The sequence below is a fragment of the Hemibagrus wyckioides genome, linkage group LG22 (assembly GCF_019097595.1).
Source record: "Hemibagrus wyckioides isolate EC202008001 linkage group LG22, SWU_Hwy_1.0, whole genome shotgun sequence".
In the NCBI taxonomy this organism is placed as follows: domain Eukaryota; kingdom Metazoa; phylum Chordata; class Actinopteri; order Siluriformes; family Bagridae; genus Hemibagrus; species Hemibagrus wyckioides.
In genome coordinates, this window is record NC_080731.1 from 11,418,247 (window position 1) to 11,441,024 (window position 22,778).

The 22,778-nt window shown below is 39.3% G+C and overlaps 2 protein-coding genes across 2 annotated transcripts; one reads left to right on the top strand and one right to left on the bottom strand.

Annotated features, from left to right (window-relative positions):
* Nucleotides 1-3: 3 nt before the first annotated feature.
* On the bottom strand, nt 4-12,792 carry gldc (glycine dehydrogenase (decarboxylating)). The gene is made up of 25 exons (XM_058375221.1): nt 12,382-12,792; nt 12,137-12,215; nt 9,840-9,975; nt 9,439-9,603; nt 9,261-9,338; nt 9,019-9,166; nt 8,652-8,848; nt 7,864-7,960; nt 7,668-7,773; nt 7,429-7,568; nt 7,213-7,293; nt 6,967-7,064; nt 6,207-6,291; nt 6,060-6,101; nt 5,661-5,803; nt 4,747-4,822; nt 3,446-3,571; nt 2,546-2,695; nt 2,334-2,446; nt 1,409-1,547; nt 1,199-1,310; nt 1,000-1,095; nt 736-908; nt 541-621; nt 4-455 (listed from the first exon to the last, which is right to left on the bottom strand). The coding sequence occupies exons 1-25, from the start codon at nt 12,670-12,672 to the stop codon at nt 318-320; spliced, it is 3,090 nt and encodes a 1,029-aa protein (XP_058231204.1). The 5' UTR covers nt 12,673-12,792; the 3' UTR covers nt 4-317.
* Nucleotides 12,793-17,571: 4,779 nt separating this feature from the next.
* mboat4 (membrane bound O-acyltransferase domain containing 4) lies at nt 17,572-21,073 on the top strand. Its single transcript, XM_058375348.1, has 3 exons — nt 17,572-18,010; nt 18,082-18,306; nt 18,404-21,073. The coding sequence occupies exons 1-3, from the start codon at nt 17,889-17,891 to the stop codon at nt 19,326-19,328; spliced, it is 1,272 nt and encodes a 423-aa protein (XP_058231331.1). The 5' UTR covers nt 17,572-17,888; the 3' UTR covers nt 19,329-21,073.
* The last annotated feature ends 1,705 nt before the right edge of the window (nt 21,074-22,778 follow it).

Below are 22,778 nucleotides of genomic sequence, written 5' to 3' on the forward strand. Positions count from 1 at the left end.
AAAAAAAAAAAAAAAAAAATCAAGAGAACAGATACATCAAGTTACATCTACATACACCCAAAACAAAATCCTTACACATTTAACGATTTTTTTTTTTTATACATGGAATAAAATAACATACCTGTGCAAGCTGATCACTAAATCAATTCGAATAAGTTGTTTTAGTAGACCTACAGAGAGAGGTATAGAATGTGCAGAACAAGAAAACAAGGCACCAAGTGAAACTAAACACAGAGCTGAAGAGAGATGGATCATACAGTGCTGGAGAGGAATTATTTGGAGGAAGGTGAGTGAAGTGAACGGTTGCTGGGAGATGGTCACGAGGATGCGCACTCCTCATACGGAGATTCGTAGATGTCCATGGGGGGGCAGGTGCACACGAGATGCTGGTCACCATAGATGTCATCAATCCTCGAAATTGTGGGCCAGAACTTAGTCTCAGGTCTCACAAAAGGCTGCAAAAAAAAAAGTTGGTTCAGATTGTAAAATGTATAATTTATTTTTGTTTTTTAAACAATTAATAATCATAAAATATCATACCATGGGGAAAGCAGCAGACTCCCTAGAGTAAGGTCTGTCCCATGTGCTTGAGGCAATGCATGCCAGAGAATGAGGAGACATCTGCGTACAACAAGACTTGGATGAATTCACTTTGTTGAGCCTTTTTGGCTAACTGTTGCATTGTTCATTTACTTAAGAATACTTCAAGCTTCTAGCTCAAATTATACTATGTACCTTTAACGGGTTCACTCTAGAATCCATCCTGCCTGACTCGATGTCAGCGATTTCCTGTCGAATGGCCATCAGGGAGTCACAGAAACGGTCCAGCTCAGCCTTGTCCTCCGACTCAGTTGGTTCAATCATTAGTGTTCCAGCCACAGGCCATGACATCGTAGGAGCATGGAAACCTGGTAAATTATTAATAATTAATACCCGTAGATAATCAACTACAACGAAACAAGCTGCGTTAGCTCTTTTCAAACATCTCTAATCCTGTACCATAGTCCTGCAGTCTTTTAGCGATGTCCACTGCCTCGATGTTGGCCGTCTTTTTGAACGGTCGAACATCCAGTATAAATTCATGAGCAACAAAACCTGTAAAGAGAGCAGTTGTTTTTCAGAAAAATCTCCAATAACAATAAAAAAAATTACTACCCACATATTAAATGACACTTTATTCATCAAAACTGTTCTCCACCTTTAGAGCCCTTGAACAGGACCTTGTAATGGCTTTCTAGTCTCTTTGCCATATAGTTCGCATTGAGGATGGCCACCTCGGTTGCATGCCTTAGACCATTAGCACCCATCATCTACAAAAACATTACAATGTGTATTATCATACCCACAATAATTTATCATTAATTTATAACTAAAAATAGCTTTTCCTCCTGGCTGACAGTCACTTTACCTTTATATAGGCCCAGGAGATTGGCAGGATGGCACTAGAACCCCAGGGGGCAGCACTGATGGTGCCGAGTGAACTTGTTTTGCTACACTGCATGTTCACCACTGGGTGGCTTGGTAGGAATGGGGCAAGATGTTCTTTCCTGAAACAGCAGTTTACAGAGCAAACTTAACAGCAGGGAATGAATTTTATTGAGTGCATACATTTGTTTATTACAATAAACATTCCAAAAACTGTTTTTTAATTGATATACAGTACACTATATTGCCAAAAGTGTGGGTTCAGGGGTTGAGCTTGGCCCATTAGTTCCAGTGAAAGGATCTCTTAATGCTTCAGCATACCAAGACATTTTGGACAATTTCATGCTCCCAACTTTGTGGAGGATAACCCCAGGATAACAGAGTCCTGACCTCAACCTGATAGAACACATTTGGGATAAACTAGAGTGGAGACTGCGAACCAGGCCTTCTCGTCCAACATCAGTGCCTGACCTCACAAATGTGTTTCTAGGGGAATTCCCATAAACACACTCCTAAACCTTGTGGAAAACCTTCCCAGAAGAGTTGAAGCTGTTATAGATGCAAAGGGAGTGCCTTTTTTTTTTTTTCCCCCAGAGCATGATGCATGTGAACAAGAAAGAACGAATCCATTTAATTCTACACAAAGGAAATTTAAGCTGAACAGAGCATTAGGAGGAAGTACTGTAAATGAAAGCTGTTTTTGAACCCCCCTTATAATTATTGAGACTTTATCTATTCTAAATGAACCAAATACTTTTACTGCCCTCCTTTATTCAGGTTTGAAAAATTAAGATGGTCATGGAAAAAATGCCACTCCAAAAATATTCTTTAATCCACCTTAAAACATCTGTACACTTTAGATTACGGTCTTGCTACAGTATATACCCGCTGGTAAAATCTGAACTTACACTCCAATTGGACCCATTCCAGGTCCTCCTCCTCCGTGAGGAATACAGAAGGTCTTATGAAGATTCAGGTGAGAAACATCCGAGCCATAATCTCCTGGCCGACACAATCCAACCTGGGAACAATACAGATTTTAATTTATGACGATGCTTACTGGAATCTTTGAACCCTCCCAGACAAGTTTAAACAGTCCTCAACGGATGTTTTTCCTCACCTGTGCGTTCATGTTAGCCCCATCCAGATAGACCTGTCCGCCATTCTGGTGGATTAACTCACACACCTCACTAACGTTCTCCTCAAACACACCATTAGTTGAGGGATATGTGATCATTATTGCAGCCAGGTTTGCTTTGTGCTTATCAACCTGTGGATGAAAAAGGTGACGAAATCAGAAAGAGGCAAAAACATATGAGCGGCAGTGCGGCGTTATAAAGCAAGTACTTGTTTCAGACTTTATAACCTCTTCTTTGGGACTTACTTAACATTATAATATTTAGGCTTTCATCCTTGTTTCCCCAGGATATAATACAGTTTCTACTGACTCTGATACATGTGAACTTATTTTGCATAACATTTTCCTTCTTCTTCTGGCTTTTCCCTTCAGGGGTCGCCACAGCGAATCATCTCTCTCCACCTATCCCTATCTACTGCATCCTCAACATTCACACCCACTAGCTTCACTAACTCTGTCCCCCTAACATCCAACATGAGCTGTCCCTCTGATGTACTCGATCCTAATCCTGTCCAACCTTGTCACTCCCAAAGAGAACCTCAACATCTTCAGCTCTGCCACCTCCAGCTCTGACTCCTGTCTCTGTCTCAGTGACACTGTCTCCAAACCATTCAGCATGGCCGGTCTCACCACTGTCTTGTACACCTTCCTCTTGATTCTTGCTGAAATTTTTCCTTATTATTAGAACAAAATGGCAGCTAAATAAATAAATAAATTTACCCACACACTCATTACACTGTATATTAAGCTTTACAGAAGCACTATATGCCGTATACATTAAGATTTTTCTTCCCTTTCTGTGCATGGAGACAATGGCAAAGAGACAGCCAAACATCAGTGTATTCAGGAGGAACAAGATGCTTATACAGTATTATTCTGTACCATTGCCTTCAGATGAGGCACATCAATGCTGCCATCTTTGTCCACCTCCACAACCTGGACCTTCATGCCAGCCATCTGGGCACTGGCAGGGTTTGTTCCATGAGCAGATTTAGGAATCAGACACACCTGAGATTTAAAAACACAGACAGTAAGCTTCTCACCGAGGACATGAGTGGACAGGACACTGAAAAGATGCCCTCTGAATGATGCATTTAAAAAAAGAAACTAGAATATATACACAAGGCTAAAATCAGAAAGAGACAGGACTGGTGAGTACTGTTACTATGCTAAAGAAATCTGTTGCATTTATAAACTGTGCTAAAAATAGTAAGGACACAGACAATCCTTATCTACCTTCAGGTCCTGTTCTTAAGTATTTGGACAGTCATAAAAAATGTGATTGTGTCTCTGTACCCCACTAGAATGGATCTGAAAAATCAACAGGAGATTGGTGTGTGGACTTTCAGCTTTAATTTAAGGGGTTTAAGAAAAGTATCGCATTCATTGTTTAGAAATTGTTTAGAAACACAGTCAGTCTGTTTTGATTGCTTCATTTTAAAACCATGGTGGTGGTGTACACAAACCTGCTCATGATTCATGATCACTAAAGGCAAACTTAACAGTCAATGCCCCCGGGATTATTCTTACTTTTTAACTCTTTTTTTTTTTTTGGAACCACCAAATATGGAATTTTTCATGGAAGCAAATTACAGCAAGCTCCTGAAAATGTGCTGGTTGCTGTATATTTTATTTGCTCAACCATGGCAGTTTGGACCTTGGCTGTTTCAGGTGTACTGTCCATTATCTAAGATGTGCTTTCAAGTGAGGTGGTTTAAAGTCAGATTGCAAAACAACAAGCGATACAGATTATCTTGAATACGCCGTTTCTTCCTCTATTTTATGCTACCATCTTCGGCTTGTTCAAGTATTGACCCTTTATACAGTTCTGAAGAAGCTCAGTACTGAAGTTCATTAGTTACCTACAATACATGCAAATAGCTGAGCTGTCCAACACAAACAATCCCATCCATTTAAATTGCAAAATATAACTAGTTAAATTATTACGTCCGTTATAACCAAACTGAACCAGCTGTTGTGTAATACTGCTGTTCTTATCTGTCTCCTGGTGCATACCGGTACAAACAAGCATTCTGATAATTCGTCAAGGGACAGACAAACATCTGTAAAGATTTTATCTGTTCCCAGCTAGTCATGACTTTCCTTTTGTTCTGTGACTTGATCAACTGATGTGGGTTCCATATTAGATTAGTTGCTTATTGATTACATGGATAGACACTCACACTTCTGTGGGATTCTCCTTTGGAGTTCAGATAAGCTTTGATAGCAGCCAGGCCAGCATACTCTCCCTGAGCACCACTGTATGGAAAAGCAACAGAGTGTTCAGGCTGGCACGCAATTCTGCCTCAGCAGATCATAGTTCAAAGTTCTTAAAGACAATATCTCAACGAGGATAAAGTGCAGCATGGAAAATACACACACACACAATGTATTAAGTGTTAATCAACCTGTGCTTGTGCTGTCTTAATATTTAACAAACATTAACAGACCTCATACCACAGTGCTTTTAATACTTAAAAGAAAATTATAGTATCGGGTCATTCAGAGCGACTTATATGGCAGACATGCCGTAGAACCTAAGCCTAATTATAAAAAAGGATGAAAAGTTATCAGTAAGGAGACATTTGTTTTATGTCCCCAGTGTCGAGACTTTGTAAGAATGAAAAGTTTTCAGGTGACTGGTTTTCAGTAACTTGAATTTTTTTTTCGCTTATGAACTTAAAGAAATAGAAAAATTTGGGTAACAATAATTGGATAACAATTCTAGCGTGTCACTTTTCAGTAAATTGAAATAATTGGCAAATTACTGTTAGGACATACTGTTACAGGAAATTAGTAATTACTGTTACTGGAAAGTAATCAGCTTTGGGGTAGTAACATCACACATCATACAGCCCTAATTTATTCCTTCCTTAATTGACTTAACTGTCCACAGGAAGAACAAGTGCTCTGCTGGTTTTGATTTGTGCAAAGTTGTCCAAGGAAACATTAAATCAAAGATAATTGCTTGATATATAGCAGAGTTTTACTTTAGCTTCAACACTGACTACTGCAGTTTGTAATCTTTGTTATTCCCTACTGACCGCTAGTGAAAATATCTGCTTTACTAAATCACTGCAGCAGATGCGGTGCTTACCTGTTTGGTTGAAAAGAGATCTTGTCATATCCTGTGATCTCACAAAGATCCTTTTCCAGTTGATGGAAGAGCTGCTGATAACCCTCGGCTTGGTCCAGTGGCACAAAGGGGTGGATGTTAGCGAACTCCTGCCAGGTGATTGGCTGTCAATGAGTGAAAAAAAAAAAACGCATTTTCATGAATGAGCTGGCTCGGCGAGGGTCAACAGACTGGAGAGAGCAAAGAAACTGTGAATTGACTGGCCATTTGGCGAAACAACGGCCTACACATTCCTAAGCATGTAGGGTACATGGTCTTGGTGACGGCGCACATTCTTATATTCGAGCCAAACGTAACCTTGACAACGGCACCAAGGCTATCCACGATTGTCCTGCGTAAGCCAGAATAAGCATGACTCACCATGAGTTCAGACGAGCTGTTCAGCTTCATTGTGCAGGATCCCTGCATTTAAAGACAGTTTCAATGGGATGTTCGCACAGCCCATAATGACATGTATATGTCATATATATATATATATTTTCGAATCTGTAAATCTTCATGACTTACCAGTGGAATCATACTGTGTACAAGAGAAATGTCTTTATTCTCCAATCTTTTCATATAGCGTACAATGTTGGTCTCTGAGTGATAACTGAAAGTGCAAAACATGATTAAATTACTACTAAGCATAGATGGGGAAAAAAGCTGAGCAGAACACACTGAAACCGAATGGGGGAAAAGTAGTCTGACTGGTCCTCCAGTGTGATAAGTCATCCTAAACCATATGACTCAACCCATAAGCCATCTAGCCAAGATTACAAAATGTGCGAGAAACAAACCTCTGCAGTTTTAGAATTTTATGGAAAACAATCCTCGGGCAATTCACGTAATTCTAATTATCTAGCTGTTTATGATTAACTGTGTAAGAAGGGAAACCAGTCAGCTATGGAGTTCTCCAGACGGGCTTTGAAGCATTACATAACCTGCCCGGTAATTTCGGGTTGTCTGATTTATAGCCGTGTTACATCCGGTCACATCCTGTTCTAATTACAAACAGCCTTGCCATTGTGTTTTGTAATCTCAGACATTATTCTGAATGTCTGTCAACATAAGAGACAGTAAAATGATGCGGATGACTGCAGATTTTCTCTGTTGAAGTCATTATTTAGCATTCCTATGACGCTGATGCATTTCCCCAAATGATACAGGTTTATAAAAGTATTAGCTGTTCTGCCGTGATTCCACAGCAACTGAAAGAGGAGCTATTAATACTTCACATGAATAAATATTTAATTAGCAATGTTAAGCTGAAAGCCTCATCACAGACCTGTTGAACACTGGATGGGTCAGGAACTTGCTGGTCCTCTTGAAAGGACTTGCTAGAAGGCCTTTGGGTCTCTCACTCATTTTTTCAGCAATAAGTTCCTGGAACAGAAATCACCACATTAATAGTCAGAAGATTTCATTCATAGTTTATCAATTCTCGTCTAATTACAATTCAAAACCAACAGCGCTGCTTGCATTATGCCGTTTTCATTCTGTATCTCATGTTTGGCTTCTCTTGGGTACTCACAGCAGAGGATTCGCATCCAAACACCCACAGCAGGTCATCCAAGTCCCTCTCTGTAACCGTCTCATCCAGAGACACTCCAAGCTGAAACCGTTCAAATAAAACTATTTTTTAAACGTTCATGGAGACCTTTAATAGGGACGAATAGAGTCATATAGCAATTCAGTAAATGTGTTCCTCATACACACACACACACACACACTGCTATAAAGGACTTACCATGCCTTCACCATAGATTCGTAGATTGATCTTGCGCTGTGCAGCCTTGTCCAGTACGTCTTTGGCAGAAACACCACAGTGAATCTTCAGAGTATCAAAAAAGGTTTCATTTTGGAGCTTGTGTCCAGCCCTGATTAGTCCTGTGATAACAGGGAAATGATTGATAGGTCACAGTGACATTGGCACTCAGTGGCAAATTTTTTACTCGTGTATCAAAGAGGAAATGACTGATGACAAACCCTCAGCAAGAATCAACGTTGCTTTGTGAGTCCTTTCAGCAATGTGCCTTAGTCCCTGTGGGCCATGGTACAGCGCATACATAGCAGCCATGTTTGCCAAAAGAGCCTGAGAGGTCATATTGAGTTGCACATTAGTCACTCACTAATTATGGTGGCATATTGCATTATTTAGTGCACTGCAGTTAGAGAGATCCACCTGAGCTGTGCAAATGTTGCTTGTGGCTTTGTCTCGGCGAATGTGTTGCTCTCTGGTCTGTAGAGCTAGACGATATACATCTTTTCCAGCAGCATCCCTGTGAATGAGAAGGAATGTAGGAATTGTGAGTACATTTTCAGACTGCTTTAACCATGCTTACATAAAGCACCCAGCTATGGAAGATGCACACAGATAAATACAAATGCTCAAATCCACAGTCAGATTTTGATTAATCTGTGTTAATTGGAGGATGTTGCACACCATGTCATGGAAAGAGTGCCATCAGAAAACAGATTAAATTTTAAAGTTAAATTAAAAGCAAAGGCACTAACTAAATAAGTTATTTTAGATAACCTCTGAAGCTATAATATAATATAATATAATATAATATAATATAATATAATATAATATAATATAATATAATATAATATAATATAATATAATATAATATAATATAATATAATATAATATAATATAATATAGATAGGCAGATAGATGGGTGTGTCCATATTTAAATGAGCAGTGACATATTATATATGTATATATATTCAGTTATGCATATAACAATTTAGATTTAGGTTTAGTATTAAAAGCATCTCTGTTGTATATGGGGAGAAAAAATTCACTTTGTCACTGTTAACAGTTTTGACACTAATATCAAATTATATGATTCAATTCAGCCAATAAGAGTTTAGAAATCATCATTTACATATCACAATTGTGAATGCATAATTGTTCCTATAAATAAAAAATTTGGAAAATCACAGTCAGCTACTATTAAAACCCACCTTGTGACTCCAACCATTCTTCCTGGCATCATTCTGACCAAGTTCTCCTTGACTGAGAAGAAAGCAGCATGAGGTCCACCATAGCAGAGGGGAACTCCGAAGCGCTGGGAGCTACCGAGTGCGATGTCCACCCCAAATTCCCCAGGCGGGCGCAAGACACAAAGAGACAGCAAATCGGTAGCGCAACAAGCCAGAGCCTTTAATCGTAATATAAAAAAATAAATAAATGTTGGAGCAGATAGTCAGAAGGACTGTAAAAATAAAGATCTGTGAAAAATGTATCAAAACATCTGGAAACCTCTGAAAAATGATGATTATTTCTTTTTAGTTGTCAGGACGTTTAACAGCCCTATTATGTAATACATACCCCACCCTTATGAGCCCGATCCACAAGTTCAGTGAAGTCTTCCACCCTGCCTTCAGTGTCAGGATACTGGAAGAGCACTCCACACACATCCTTTCCACTGAAGTCCATCTCATGGGGCAACTTCAGTATAGCATTCACCCCGATGTAGCTACAAATTACAAAAGGCCACCAATTATTATAAACTGCTCTTTATATACATATATGCTTTATATCAATAGTGTGTCTCAATCAAGGTGATGTACTTGGCTCTGGTCTGCACTACTGCAATGGTCTGTGGATGACAACGGGGATCAATGTAGAACGTCCTTCTCTTGTTTTGCCTGCAGACATAAAGCAGTCAAATGAGACCCACAGCCAAGGAGATAAAAGCACAATATTTCTGATCTATTTTGCTGGCTGTTTATTCTCAAGTCTTCTAACCTGTGGCAGAGCTGCATGGCTTCAGCAGCAGCAGTGCCTTCATCCAGAAGGGACGCATTGGCCACTGCCATACCAGTGATGTCACACACCATGGTCTGATAATTGAGCAGACTCTCCAGGCGACCCTGTGCGACCTCCGGCTGGTACGGAGTGTACTGGGTCACCCTGCGTAGAGGAAACGTTTCAAAAGTGAATGTATGTTCTAAAATGGCAGTGAAAACTTGTATTGTAGCCCTATTATGCAGTGAACCTGTACAGCTTGTACTTTAGCAGGCTGAAAACATCACTCCGACTTTTGTGCCAGATTCCACATGAAATGCAAGTCTCTACTAATAAAATCTCTTTCACTGCACTTTGGCTTGCTGTTGAATACGAAGCATAAAGGGATTAGGAGGACACACCATCCAGAATTTTCCAGAAGGTTTCTCTGTATGGCAGGGGGCACTGAGCAGTTGTAGTAGCCCATTCCAATGTAGGACCGCCAAATCTTGTTCTTGGAAGCAATCTTTTGGAGGGACTCGAGAATTTCATTCTCACCTGTAAAGAGTAAACAATTTTATCCTGAAATGTTTTTAACTTTAATGTTCAAATATTATTTGAACAAAAAAAATAAACATGCATTCACATGAGGAAAGGGTTTAGTGATCATGCTTTGTTAAACACGAGCAATTCTCCCATGTGACTCCGCTGGAGCCACAAATAGCCAACCATAAATATAACCCAACTTGACATTCAGAAAAATGCATGAACAAGGCCTTTGAGACAAGAGGATTTTCATACAATGAAATGTAGCACACAAGTGAACGAATATGCATCCATTTATTTAACATGACAATGCCTCAAGTCTGGTCAGACGTGGTATAATGTGTGATTATTCAAATAACTGCAACTCTGTTATGGCAGACCGACCAACCAAAGTTTTTTTTCCATTATAACAGCCTGTTATGAAGTGTTCCGCGTGACTCCTTTTTCATTGACATGTCAATATTTACATTTAACATTGTGGAACTGGTTATTATTAATCATGAGTTGGGAAGATGGACACATGTGGGGTATTTCTTGGTGGCTTTTGGAGCTAGTCGAATTCTAGTTGCTTGGATGCACTGGAGCATGCTGGAATTCCCAAACATTGTGGTGCAGATTAGTAACACAGCAACTCAGCAGAGCATGGACAATACGGTAGTACAGACTGAGGCCCACACACCGAATGCACACACCCGTGCAGCAATATCTGCTAGACTCAGGATTTGGACAGACCCTTGCCGGCCTTGTTCTAACTTGTTTTAACTATGAAGTGTCATACCAAACAGCATGTCTGATGCTGAAAAAGTCTCATCACACCATCATAAACCTCTCACAATGAAATGTCAAATATTCTGCTAGATGAGTTTCAGAAATATTGAAAAATGAGGACATTTTATTGACTTGGGATAAATACATTTGACACATAAATACATACCACTGGCTAGCTGGCTAAACTGGAGTGTGTGATATCTGGGTAGCCTTTTTAAAATCAGTTGAATTTTTCCAACCTGTACATGAGGTTGGAAATGAATGTGCAGTTCATGTGCAAACCTTTTTTACTGGATTTGCAAAGCAAGCTTTGGGCAGTTGAACCAGCAAAATCCAGTATTGGGGGGGGTATCTGAAATCCCCCATGGAGCTCTTCAGCATGGCTTGCTTTATTACTACAATACACACACATACACAGAGAGAGAGAACTGGCATCTGGGTTCTCTCTAAATGGACGCTTACTTAATGTAAAGTCCCGAATTATTAACTGAAGTAAGATTTTACTGAGATGACACAAAGTTGTTATGCCTAATATAATTATGAGCATTTAGGTTTGCTCTTCTTTTATTGTGTTTTAATGCAAAGAGCACTGAGCACTCTCTTGTACCAGATATAATTTATAGACAGACAGACAGACAGATAGACTCAAAATGGTGGGCTGAGCAATATATCCTTAACTTCCAAGGGGCAAAACTTTCTTTTCCATAAATGAGACAAAACAACTGAACAATTAGGAACAAATAAATGCAGTGCATATGCAGTGTGAAATCACTCCTTCCTCATCTGTGCTACATGAACACAACATGGGAACACAACATGGGAACAGGTTAATGTTAAGAGCGCGTGCGTTGCGCCTCTGTCACTGATGTATGTGATGTAACGTAAAGCTGACGCTAACCAGCTCAAACTGGCCTCGTGCTCCAGCAGCTCGAGCTGAACTTTACACTCAGCTTGTCATCCCACTGGCAAAGGACTGAAGGGGCGGCAGAAGTTTGGGGTTCTTGCAAAAAACAAAAAAAAAAACCCAAAAAACAACAACTCCAAATATGTGCAAAGGAAGACTTCACAGTGGAAAGCGGCCAGCCTGGCTATTGGCACACAGTGAGCGTGCAGCCTACATTCCGCCACAGACACAGCTTTTTGTTTGGATCCGGTTCCTCAGAAAAATCCCACGTTCATGCCTCTGACTACATTAATGCTCTTTAGAACTCTTTTTGTGCGTGTGAGAGCCTCGAATGATCTTGATGCATGCGCATACAAACAATTAAAATGTACCACACACCCATATAATCTTCATCTCTGCCATGTCTAGGATTAACAGATTAAATTACAACAACAAACCACACGTGCTTTTCTGCCTCGCGCACAAGAGACTGCTGTAAGCAAAGAGTGGGGAAAAACTTACACACTGGGTCGTCCATTTTCAGATTCCTTTCCAGGCGAATAGATGATGGGATTGTGTTTTCTATGAGCTCTGATATGGACTGAAACCAAACGGATAAAACAGTCATGTGCATCACAAACAGACATCAAGCTGGACTTTCAATAACTTTACAGAACTGCAGGAGGAAAGTGAGTAATAATTCATACTTAACCCATTGAACTTTAAACATGGTTATAGATATTGCTGTATCAGCCCCCCCAACTCACCCCAACTCGGAGAGTGTTGAGCATCTCTCTCTTCTCTTTGTCACCAGGTCCAATGTGTCTTTCAGCGAAATCATCATGTCTCGGCAGTATCCTGTCAATCATCCTCGAGCCCAAAACCGCACAGGTTCTCAGCTCGCGGATATTTGGGGATTGATGTAAAAGTTTTGTTTTTGCGTGTGTTTTCTGGACTGCATTCCTCTTCCCACAGGCGGTCCTGTAGCTTTTGTATTGCACGCGGGTGGTCACCGCTCTGCTGGTCATAACCGCCCAGGATCTCGCGCAGCTCTGCATTTTATTTCCAGATAAAAATAAAAAAATAATAATAATAATAATTGAGAGAAACTAAAAAAATTGCTCAGTCACACCCCACTCCGTGTGACCCACCGACGCTTAGCTACTGATGTGTGAAGTTTCCCGTGAACTGTCTTAAAAGTATCTAGGCTGTCCGCCTCCTGATTATACAGTCAGCAGCCAATCACTAAGCAGATGCGCCATAACGCAGTGGCGAGCCCCGCGCCAAAACCACGCCCCCTAAACTCCTCACGTGCACTTTGCTAATTGACGTAACTTTGCATTATTGTGGTCTGATGATGGACAGGACATATTTGGTCATCTATTAATGTGAATGCATAAATACAGAATGTATGGACCAGATTAAAACTGTTATATATATTTATGTTGCATCTGCTGCTGGTTTGTCCAACAGGTGACAAAACCCTAAACAACATTCACTGACCAGGCATTACATTATGACCACCCGCCTAATATTGGTGTTGTTCCCCCTTTTGCTGCCAAAACAGCCCTGACCCGTCATGCACTGTGCATTCTGACACCTTTCTATCAGAACCAGCATTAACTTGTTCAGCAGTTTGAACAACAGTAGCTCGTCTGTTGGATCGGATCATACGGGCCAGCCTTCACCGCATCAATGGGCCTTGGCTGCTTATGACACTTTCCGTCGGTTCTTTCTTTGGACCACTTTTGATAGATACTGACCACTGCAGACTGGGAACACCCCACAAGAGCTGCAGTTTTGGAGATGCTCTGATCCAGTGGTCTAGCCATCACAATTTGGCCCTTGTCAAACTTGCTCAATTCTTTACCCTTGCCCATTTTTAATGCTTCTAACACATCAACTTTGAGGACAAAATGTTCACTTGCTGCCTAATATATCCCACCCACTAACAGGTGCCATGATGAGGAGATATTCAGTGTTATTCACTTCACCTCTCAGCGATCAGAGTGTTATGGCTGATTGGTGTATTTTAAATAAGGTGTTGGGATGAGCCACTAGAACAGATTGAGTTCACCTTGGCAAAGTTTCAGCAAGTCTTTCTGAAATCTGTATTGGAGGTACAATAGGAACCATTTTCATTCAAAAAATATTCCCTCAGTTAGTATTTTGGTGATGGTGGTGGAGAGGACTGTCTAGCACATCGCTCCAGAATCTGGAGCATGCTGTGTTCAATTGGGTTGAAGTCTGGTGACTGCCAAAACCAGAGTACATGCTTCCCATCATTCTTTACTCATCAAACAATTCAGCGGGTCCTTGTGCCCTGTGACAGGGGGCGGTACATCCAGGCAGAAACCACTCCCATTAGGATAAAAGTGTTTCATCATAGGCTAAAGGTGATCAGTCAGTAGAACATAGTATTGATTTGCAGTGATGTTTCTCTAGAGTATGCGGACAAATTGTCACCACCTCTGTATATCAGAAATGTCCTTTAAGGCTGAAATATGCCCCAGATAAATAGGTTGTTATTCTCTGATTTAATGAAACATTGACCATATTCAACTTAAAACATTTAATATCTAACCAAACACAATGGAACAGACTCAGTCCTGAAGCCACAGACGTGTCTCATTTCTCTGGCAGGAGTGTGTATTTTTGTCCCAAATATACATAGTCACTCACTTGTGTTCTACCTGTTATGATGTTGCTACAAGTAGTGAAACATCGCATCAGCTATGCTTGCCTGTCACATGTTAATAGTATTGCTGTGTTTTAACGGAAGTATCTTGCAAGGAATATATTTATCATCCAAACATATTTTTATGAAGCAAATCTTTTCATTGCCATGGCCCAAATAACAAAATAAAACATCTACAACTGGCACATTTTTATTGTTAAGTTCTAAAAAGTATTTTTTCTGCCTATTTAGTGCTACCTATGTTAAATCATGAGTTAATAAAGAGGTCTTCTTTGTCCCAAATGTCACTTATTAACCCTAACCATAGATATTTTTATTTTTATTTAGGATGAAACACAGCTACACGTTATATTCAATTAAACCTCCTCCCCCTTTTTTTTGTCAGAGTCAAAGTTAAAGAAGCTTTACTGTCATTTCAACCATATATAGCTGATGCAGTACACAGTGAAATGAAACAACGTTCCTCCTGGAGGTGCTACACAGAACAAAAACAAAATACAGGGTGACGTAGACTAAACTATACTTCCAATAGATCTATATTCCCAATATATTGTATCAGTGGTCTGCCAATAAAACTATTCTCCTGTCCTTCTAGCACTAAAACCCATGTATCTCATGACCCACTAAAAGAGTCAAACATTTGTGTTTTTCGTCGAATCTACTTTCATTACCAACACAGGAACACGGTGGTCATTATTGTGCTGTCCTGTAAATCTTGGTTGTTCCCCTAAGGATCATAAGGCCTGAAAGTCCCATACTTGCAGCCCTTGTAGTATATGTAATTTGTGTAATAGAAAAATGCAAATTACAGTTGAAGTACAAGCAATAGCAACAATCTAAGGGAATAGACCTTGTACAATGCACCTGAAATGAAATGGCCTTTATTTGTCACATATACATTACAGCACAGTGAAATTCTTTCTTCGCATATCCCATCCTTGGAGGTTGGGGTCAGAGCACAGGGTCAGCCATGATACGGCACCCCTGGAGCAGAGAGGGTTAAGGGCCTTGCTCAAGGGCCCAACAGTGGCAACTTGGCGGTGCTGGGGCTTGAACCCCTGATCTTCCGGTCAACAACCTGCTGACCCTAATTGATCTGAAGAAGCAACCCAGTAAACCAACCCACCATTACCTGGTGCTCTCAAGGCCTTATAAACAGTAGAGTTCCATGTGTTTTGTTATCCATGAGAATCTTTTCTCAATTAAAAAAGCCAACAGAAAATCAGACATGGGAAGACATGGCTCTTGCCCAAACATGAGAAAATGAGGTGAAAGTTCTGAAAACATGATTTGTAGTGCTATAACAAAACTAAGATGCTGTGGTGAACATAGTATTTGTGCAGGCGGAAGTGACAGCAACAGACCAGGCAACGTTTACACTGAGTATTTCCTTGTGTGTGATATGGTACATTGTACATCTTTCGAATACCATAAAATTCACACAATTGCTTTGCCCTGATTAGAACACCGATAAAACTACTCTCTCACCAGTAATTAGGGGAAAAAATCGGGTCATTCAAAAAAGCTTGGTCCCTATCATCAATCACAGGATCCAAAAAAAGAAAAGTTAAAAACCAGCACCTGGTTGGAAGCAAGAATTTGGCCAGTGATAGCATGAAACTGGTTAAGCGGCCTTTGCCTAGGTATATCTCTGATATTCCTGATGGGGTGATAATCCGCTGATAGCACTGTGCAATTTCTTAGCCAATACCACAGCTATCTGACTTGTTCTGTGGTTTGTGTAACACCCTGATGGCCATGTTTCATTGAAACACAAGCTGAAGATGCTGTTCACCCTGATGGTGAGAGAGAACTCCCTTTTCTCAAATTATTCCTTCTCTCACAAGGACCCCAGTGTCTGGTTTCCTGCTTTTTTCCAATATGACAAAACCATTATTTGTTGCTGCAAATAATGAAGGAATGCATAGATAACAAGCTCCACTTGTTGAAGGGTTTCTATTGAGGGAACATTTTGACTGTGTAGAACAGTTCACCAGGTCTGGAACCCATTGTAGTGTAGTGTACTAGCTTCTGGTTTTGGAGGATTAGAGCTTGATGACACTGAGTCATTTGATTAAGGGGAAGCTTTCTGTGTTAGTCTAGTTACTGCTGGTTTGGAGGTATGTTCTTGTTGCCTTTGCACATACCTCCAAACCAGCAGCAGGTAGGCTAACACAGATAGCATTTCCTTCTGTAACATGGTTATTAACTCTGCGGCACTAGCACCACCTGGCTGGGAATCAAGGCTTCCTGGTGCCTGAGAGAACTCCATGGCACATACTGATGGGACAGCATAACTTCTACCTGTACTGTTGTCTCTGCTGTTCCCAATGAATGACTTTCTCTCAAATATACCACAAAGAATAACCTGGATTTTGTTAGATCACTGTTGGATCAACTGATTTATCCAGAGGACAGACTTTCTAACATGCTTTATAATATGATCATGCAAATCTCCAGAAGCCTTAAAAGAGCACACGAATACTCCTGCAATCACTTTTCTTTCACTTTAACAGTGTGGCAGTGTTTAAAATGCATTTAGACTACAATTCAAAAAGACACATTAATAGTGCCATATCATTTATTCTACTCTTTACACTAGACTCAGCGGTTTTGCTTCTACAAACTGAATATGGTCATTAACTCTTCAGATAAAATTGCTATCCACTTTACTGGGCCATTTGTGGAATCAGACAACTCAATTAAGTTTAAAATAAAAATAAATGAACACAATAAATATACAGTACAGTATATTCTTAATAACTTGCTTGCAGCTTTGAACTTAAAAAAGAACCTGCTGCTTAAAACAAATTACAAAATGACATAATACTATCAAATATGTTTTTATTTATTAGTGGAGAAGTGTATTAATAAACATACATATTGTCATTTCCATACATGTTAAACACATTACAGGTACTTCAGTTTTATATTCCATAAAGCAGTTACTTCTGGTACAGAGCAACTCTGGAGGCAATTAAGTGATGATTAACAATCGCCTGAGCTGTAAATATCTCTGGAGTGGCTTATGTGGGCGGTCAATTTGCTGTAAAAAGCAATTCAAAAATGGTCACTTTCCTTAATGGTTACTTCAGACCATGTTGCAAACTGTTTACTGTACAGTACATCACTTAAAGAAGGGTTGAGTACTTTGAGCTATACACCTATTTAAATTAATCCATCTTAAAATAATTGATTTCACTTATAGCCACATTTAAAAATAAATAAATAAACTGCTACTTGAAGTATGAGCATACCTAAAAAGGAAAAGCATGAGCATTCTCTCTCACCCTTGAAGCACTTTTGTAAAATGACAAATGTGTACTCATGATAGCGTTGCTGCCTTTTAGATCTCTATTTACTGAATGTGTAGAAAGGTCAAACTCCCTGCACATCTATCTATCCATGTACGTTTGGAATTTAGATTGCCTTTTCTAAGTGGAAAATATAAATTTTGGAGGCTCCATAGCAATCACACCCTCACCCAAGGTGTTAATAATAAACTCACAGGTTCTTGCTGAATAAGAAGCCACAGACAGAGCAAAGCACAAATCAGGACTTACTAATCATACTAGAATGGATCTTTTGTGGATGATTTTTAATCAAAATCCTCAGCTAGCATACCAGTTGTTCACTATACCCTTGGCTTTTCTGTTTTACAGTTTGGCTACACGAGGATATCTCACGCTGTTTAACAGGTGAGCATGAATGTTTTAAAATGGTAATATTCTATTGATTTAATCGAGTAAAACAAATGTGTTTTGTTAAGGCATATCTGTCTGGCATCGGGAGGATTCATACTTGCCGTTCTGACAATGGGTCCATACAGCATGCTGCTGTTTATAACCAACATCATATTTGTGTTACTGGTGCGCTTCATGAAGCCAGATCATATTCACTACTGGATTTTTGGGCTGCAGATGTGGTGGCAAACATTGTGGCACTTCTATATGCAGTACAAGCAATACTGGCTCCAAGAACCTGTAGATTCCAGGTAAAGTTTTTTTTTCCAGCCTCACTAAATACAGTATTTAAAAAAAAATCTTTGTTTATATATATATATATTTTTTTTTTTTTTTTCTTCACCTCAGGCTTGTGCTGGCTATGTCTGCTTTAATGCTTCTCAGTCAGAGAGTCACATCAGTATCGATGGATCTCCAGGAAGGAAAAGTCATCAAGCATTTCCGAAAAAGCCCCCAGAGCCAAGTCCTTTCCCTCATTCCTTTCATGAGCTACACTCTGTATTTTCCTGCCCTTCTTGGAGGACCGCTTTGTCCATTTGTCACTTTTGTGAACTTTGTGGAGCAACTGAGTGTCAAGCCACCACCTTCTCCACTTAAAATTCTGCCTTGGAAGATGCTGCAGGTTTTACTTCTGCTAGGTCTCAAATTCCTCCTTACAAGTTTTTTACAGTCTAGCATATTCAGCCTAAGTAGTTCACCATGTACATTATGGATCTGGATCTTCTCCCTAGTGCTCAGATTGAATTATTACGTTCACTGGAAAATAAGTGAATGTGTTAACAATGCAGCAGGATTAGGTTTCAGTGGGTACAGTACAACTGGAGGTTCATTGTGGAATGGACTTTCTGATGGTGATGCATTTGAGATTGAATCCTCAAGTAATGTTTCAGCCTTTGCCCGGCTCTGGAACAGGACCACAGCTGGCTGGTTACGCAGATTAGTGTTTCAAAGGTGCAGCAGGATGCCAGTGCTTATGACGTTCAGCTTCTCTGCTTTGTGGCACGGCTTGTACCCAGGTCAAGTTGCAGGCTTCCTCGGATGGGCCGTAGCTGTGATAGGAGACCACAAACTCCACAAACACCTTTCTCCAAGGCTCACCACAGCTTGGAGGAAAGGCTTGTATACTTGTCTAAGCTGGCTTTACACTCAGATGGTCATCACTTGTGTTGTGGTTGCAACTGAACTTCAAAGTTTGGAGGCACTCAAGTTGTTTTGTACAACACACATTGCTCTATTTCCACTTGCAAGCATTTTCATACTGTTCATTTTATAAAACTGCAGAATACACTCACCGGCCACTTTAATAGAAACATATGTACATCTGGAATTACGAAATCAGTCGCAGTAGCTCAAGTGCATAAGATCATGCAAGTATAGGTCAGGATCTTTCCATACCAAACATCAGAATGAGGAGAAAATGTAATCTCACTTTGAGCGGTTGTTTGTTGCATAACTGTCTCCTAGAACTTACATCCAGTGAGAAGTAGGTCTACAGGCAGAAACATCTTACTGATAAAAGAGGTCAGAGAAGAACGGCAAAGTTTGGCCGTTCTCAAATAATTTTAAATCTCTACTCATCCTTCTTGAGCAGAAAAGCATCTCAGAATGCATAACACATCATGTATTGTTAATGGGCTACACTAAAATTGCACACATCTGGACTACATTCATACTGTTTCTGACACCGATCTGTATTCATATAGTATATTTTATGCTTTCTATACACATTTTATTTTAATTGTAATTTATTCTTATTCTTTTTTTTATTCTATTTGTATGACACAGCCATTTCACCGCATGGTGTACTGTGTATGGATGTGATTGGGACCAATAACATTTGAGTCTGAAACTGTGCAGTTAAAGATCATAAAGACATCACCTGGTCTTTTTCTGATTTCCACGTTTTTCAGTTTTCGGTGACCTTGTGTTCACTGATAGGAGTGGAACCTGATGTACTCTTCTGCTGTTGAAGCTCATTCAACATACTGTCCATTTGAAGATGCTTTTCTGCTCAGCATGGTTGTAAAGTGCTTATTTAAATGATTGTATCTTTATGATACTCCTATTAAAGTGGCCAACAAGTTTACAAAGCTTATGTTATTCAAGTATTTTTTAAATTGTCTTATTTATATTTTATTTTAACAATAGCAATACCAATGCAGTTGCAATGACTGATAGGTGATAAGGAATAAACAGATGTGATCATTGCATTGTGGTCATTTGAGATCATTAAAGGAAATAAACAAATGCACTCATGCAAGTTTTTTTTACGTGTCTTACATGTCTTTTTTATTTTATAGGAGGCACATTTTCTGCATTCTCCAGCACACAGCTGGTATTCCCCTACATTGCTCAATAGTCATTACGGTCTATTTGTTATGCTGCGTGGAACATTTTGCTGGCAGGTTTCCACTTGTTCCAACACCACAGTTCTGATCACCTTTAATCTACTATGAAATATTTCTGTTTTGTTGAAATTCTGATGAAAGTATGTCTCCACCCCCAGAATGTCTCCACCCCTGTTCACAGGGAAAGCGGGCTCATGCTACAGCCTTCACACCTACAAGACCTCATACAGTATATGGGAGAGTCTGCTTTCAGAGACTGTGCCAAGGAGCACTAAACCTGCTCTACACCTTACTCTCACACTCTTTATGGAGTGACAATTGTTTCTATGAATTTGTTGTTCAGTGATTGGGGTGATACTACCATCTTGTGGTCATGAACAAGTACACACAAAAATAAAATCGAACAATCGAGGAGAAGAACTTCAGGATGATGTATAACTATAGATAAGAAGTCCTTGAACCTGCAATGTACATAATGATATATATCTTTGTAAGGCACATTTGTAAGGGCATTCAGAGTAAGGGAAGGTTTTAGGAGAATAAAAACCGTGTTGGATGGAGGCCACAGTTCATTAAACTATCAGAGGTTCTAAGTCCATACTAGTGTCCCTGGACACATATAGTTGGAATGTTAAGTGCTAAATTAATGTGAATGTGCAGTATGTATATATATATTTGTATCTTTTCCACATTTTGTAGTGTTATAAACTGGACCTGAAACATATATTTGGAATGAATGCCAAAAGTTTTGGGTCATCTGCCTTTACATGCACATGAATGTAATATGGGGTTTTCCCACCCTTTGCAGCTATAACAGCTTCAAATCGTCTTGGACAGCTTTCCACAAGGTTTAGGAGTGTGTTTATGGGAATTTTTGACCATTCCACTATAAACACGTTTGTGAGGTCAGGCACTGATGTTGGACGAGAAGGTCTGGCTCACAGTCTCCACTCTAATTCATCCCAAAGGTGTTCTATCAGGTTGAGGTCAGGACTCTGTGCAGTTCCTCCACACCAAACTCACACATCCATGTCTTTATGGACCTTGCTTTGTGCACTGGTGCACAGTCATGTTGGAACAGGAAGGGGTCATCCCCAAACTGTTCCCACAAAGTTGGGAGCATGAAATTGTCCAAAATGTCTTGGTATACTGAAGCGTTAAGAGTTCCTTTCACTGGAACTAAGGGGCCGAACTCAACCCCTGATAAACGACACCGGAATTCAATGATTTGGAGGCGTGTCCCAAAACTTTTGGCAATATAGATGTCATGAATCTACACAAAGTAGCCTATAACACTGCTGCAGGTGTAAAATCTATATAATTTTCAAAATGATTTGCAAATAGAAAGAAATACTTACCAGAAGCTTTTTTTTGTTAATTAGTCTTTGTGTCACAACAAAATTTTGCACATTCAAATGTTAGACATGAACCAAATCACAAAAATCTCTGATCAATCCATTTATATTCACCGTTAAAAGACTACACAATGTGGAATACCTGAGGTTTAGGAAGTAGGAAAGCTTGTGCAAGGCATTGTGTATCAAATAATTGTGATGAATTAGTACAGTTGAAGCAAGAAATTGTAGTAATACACCTAACTGAGATGCTGTTGCATATAGACTCACTATTATTTATTTATTTTTACTGGACCTAATAAATCTAGTCAATCTGATAATGTAAATACATAACCTGTTACATAACCTGCGTGGTAGGTTAGAGGCACTGTATTATCAAGTTGACCCAAATACTAAACTGTATAATCAGAAACAGCAATCCCAGGGGAAATAGCCACTTAAAAAACATGTTTTTGACTTTAGGGACACTGAACTCAAAATGCTGTTAGTATTGCTTTATGACCATGGGCAGCCAAAACACTGAGGAATTTAACATAACTGGAAATATAAATAATGAGAGAATATAAAAAATTAGTTTTTTTTAAAAAAAAAATGTTTCTACTTTTAAATGTATCTAAAAAGTACACAGTACTTTTGTCTTTATCTGATGAAATTTGGTTAAATTTGTCTTTACTTAATGTGGTGAATTTAACTTAATGTTTATTATTTATCGAAAACTGTTACATCTATCTATCTATCTATCTATCTATCTATCTATCTATCTATCTATCTATCTATCTATCTATCTATCTATCTATCTATCTATCTATCTATCTATCTATCTATCTATCTATCTATCTATCTATCTATCAAAGAAACCAGGCTAACATATTTAATATAGTCAGTTAATATTCGGTTAATATTTATATTTATATAATTATATTAGTCAGTTAATATTAAAAAGTTCCTCAAGAATTATTTATTTATTTTTTACATTGAATAAAGATTATTTTAGATCTATGGAGGCCAAGGAATAAAGGA

Coding starts and splice junctions, on each gene's coding strand:
- gldc (XM_058375221.1), bottom strand. CDS start 12,672: ATGCAGAGCTGCGCGAGATCCTGGGCGGTTATGACCAGCAGAGCGGTG. Junction 12,216..12,381: donor TCAACACTCTCCGAGTTGGG/GTGAGTTGGGGG, acceptor GTTTGGTTTCAG/TCCATATCAGAGCTCATAGA. Junction 6,102..6,206: donor TACACAGTATGATTCCACTG/GTAAGTCATGAA, acceptor CTTTAAATGCAG/GGATCCTGCACAATGAAGCT.
- mboat4 (XM_058375348.1), top strand. CDS start 17,889: ATGGATCTTTTGTGGATGATTTTTAATCAAAATCCTCAGCTAGCATAC. Junction 18,011..18,081: donor TATCTCACGCTGTTTAACAG/GTGAGCATGAAT, acceptor TGTTTTGTTAAG/GCATATCTGTCTGGCATCGG. Junction 18,307..18,403: donor CAAGAACCTGTAGATTCCAG/GTAAAGTTTTTT, acceptor TCTTCACCTCAG/GCTTGTGCTGGCTATGTCTG.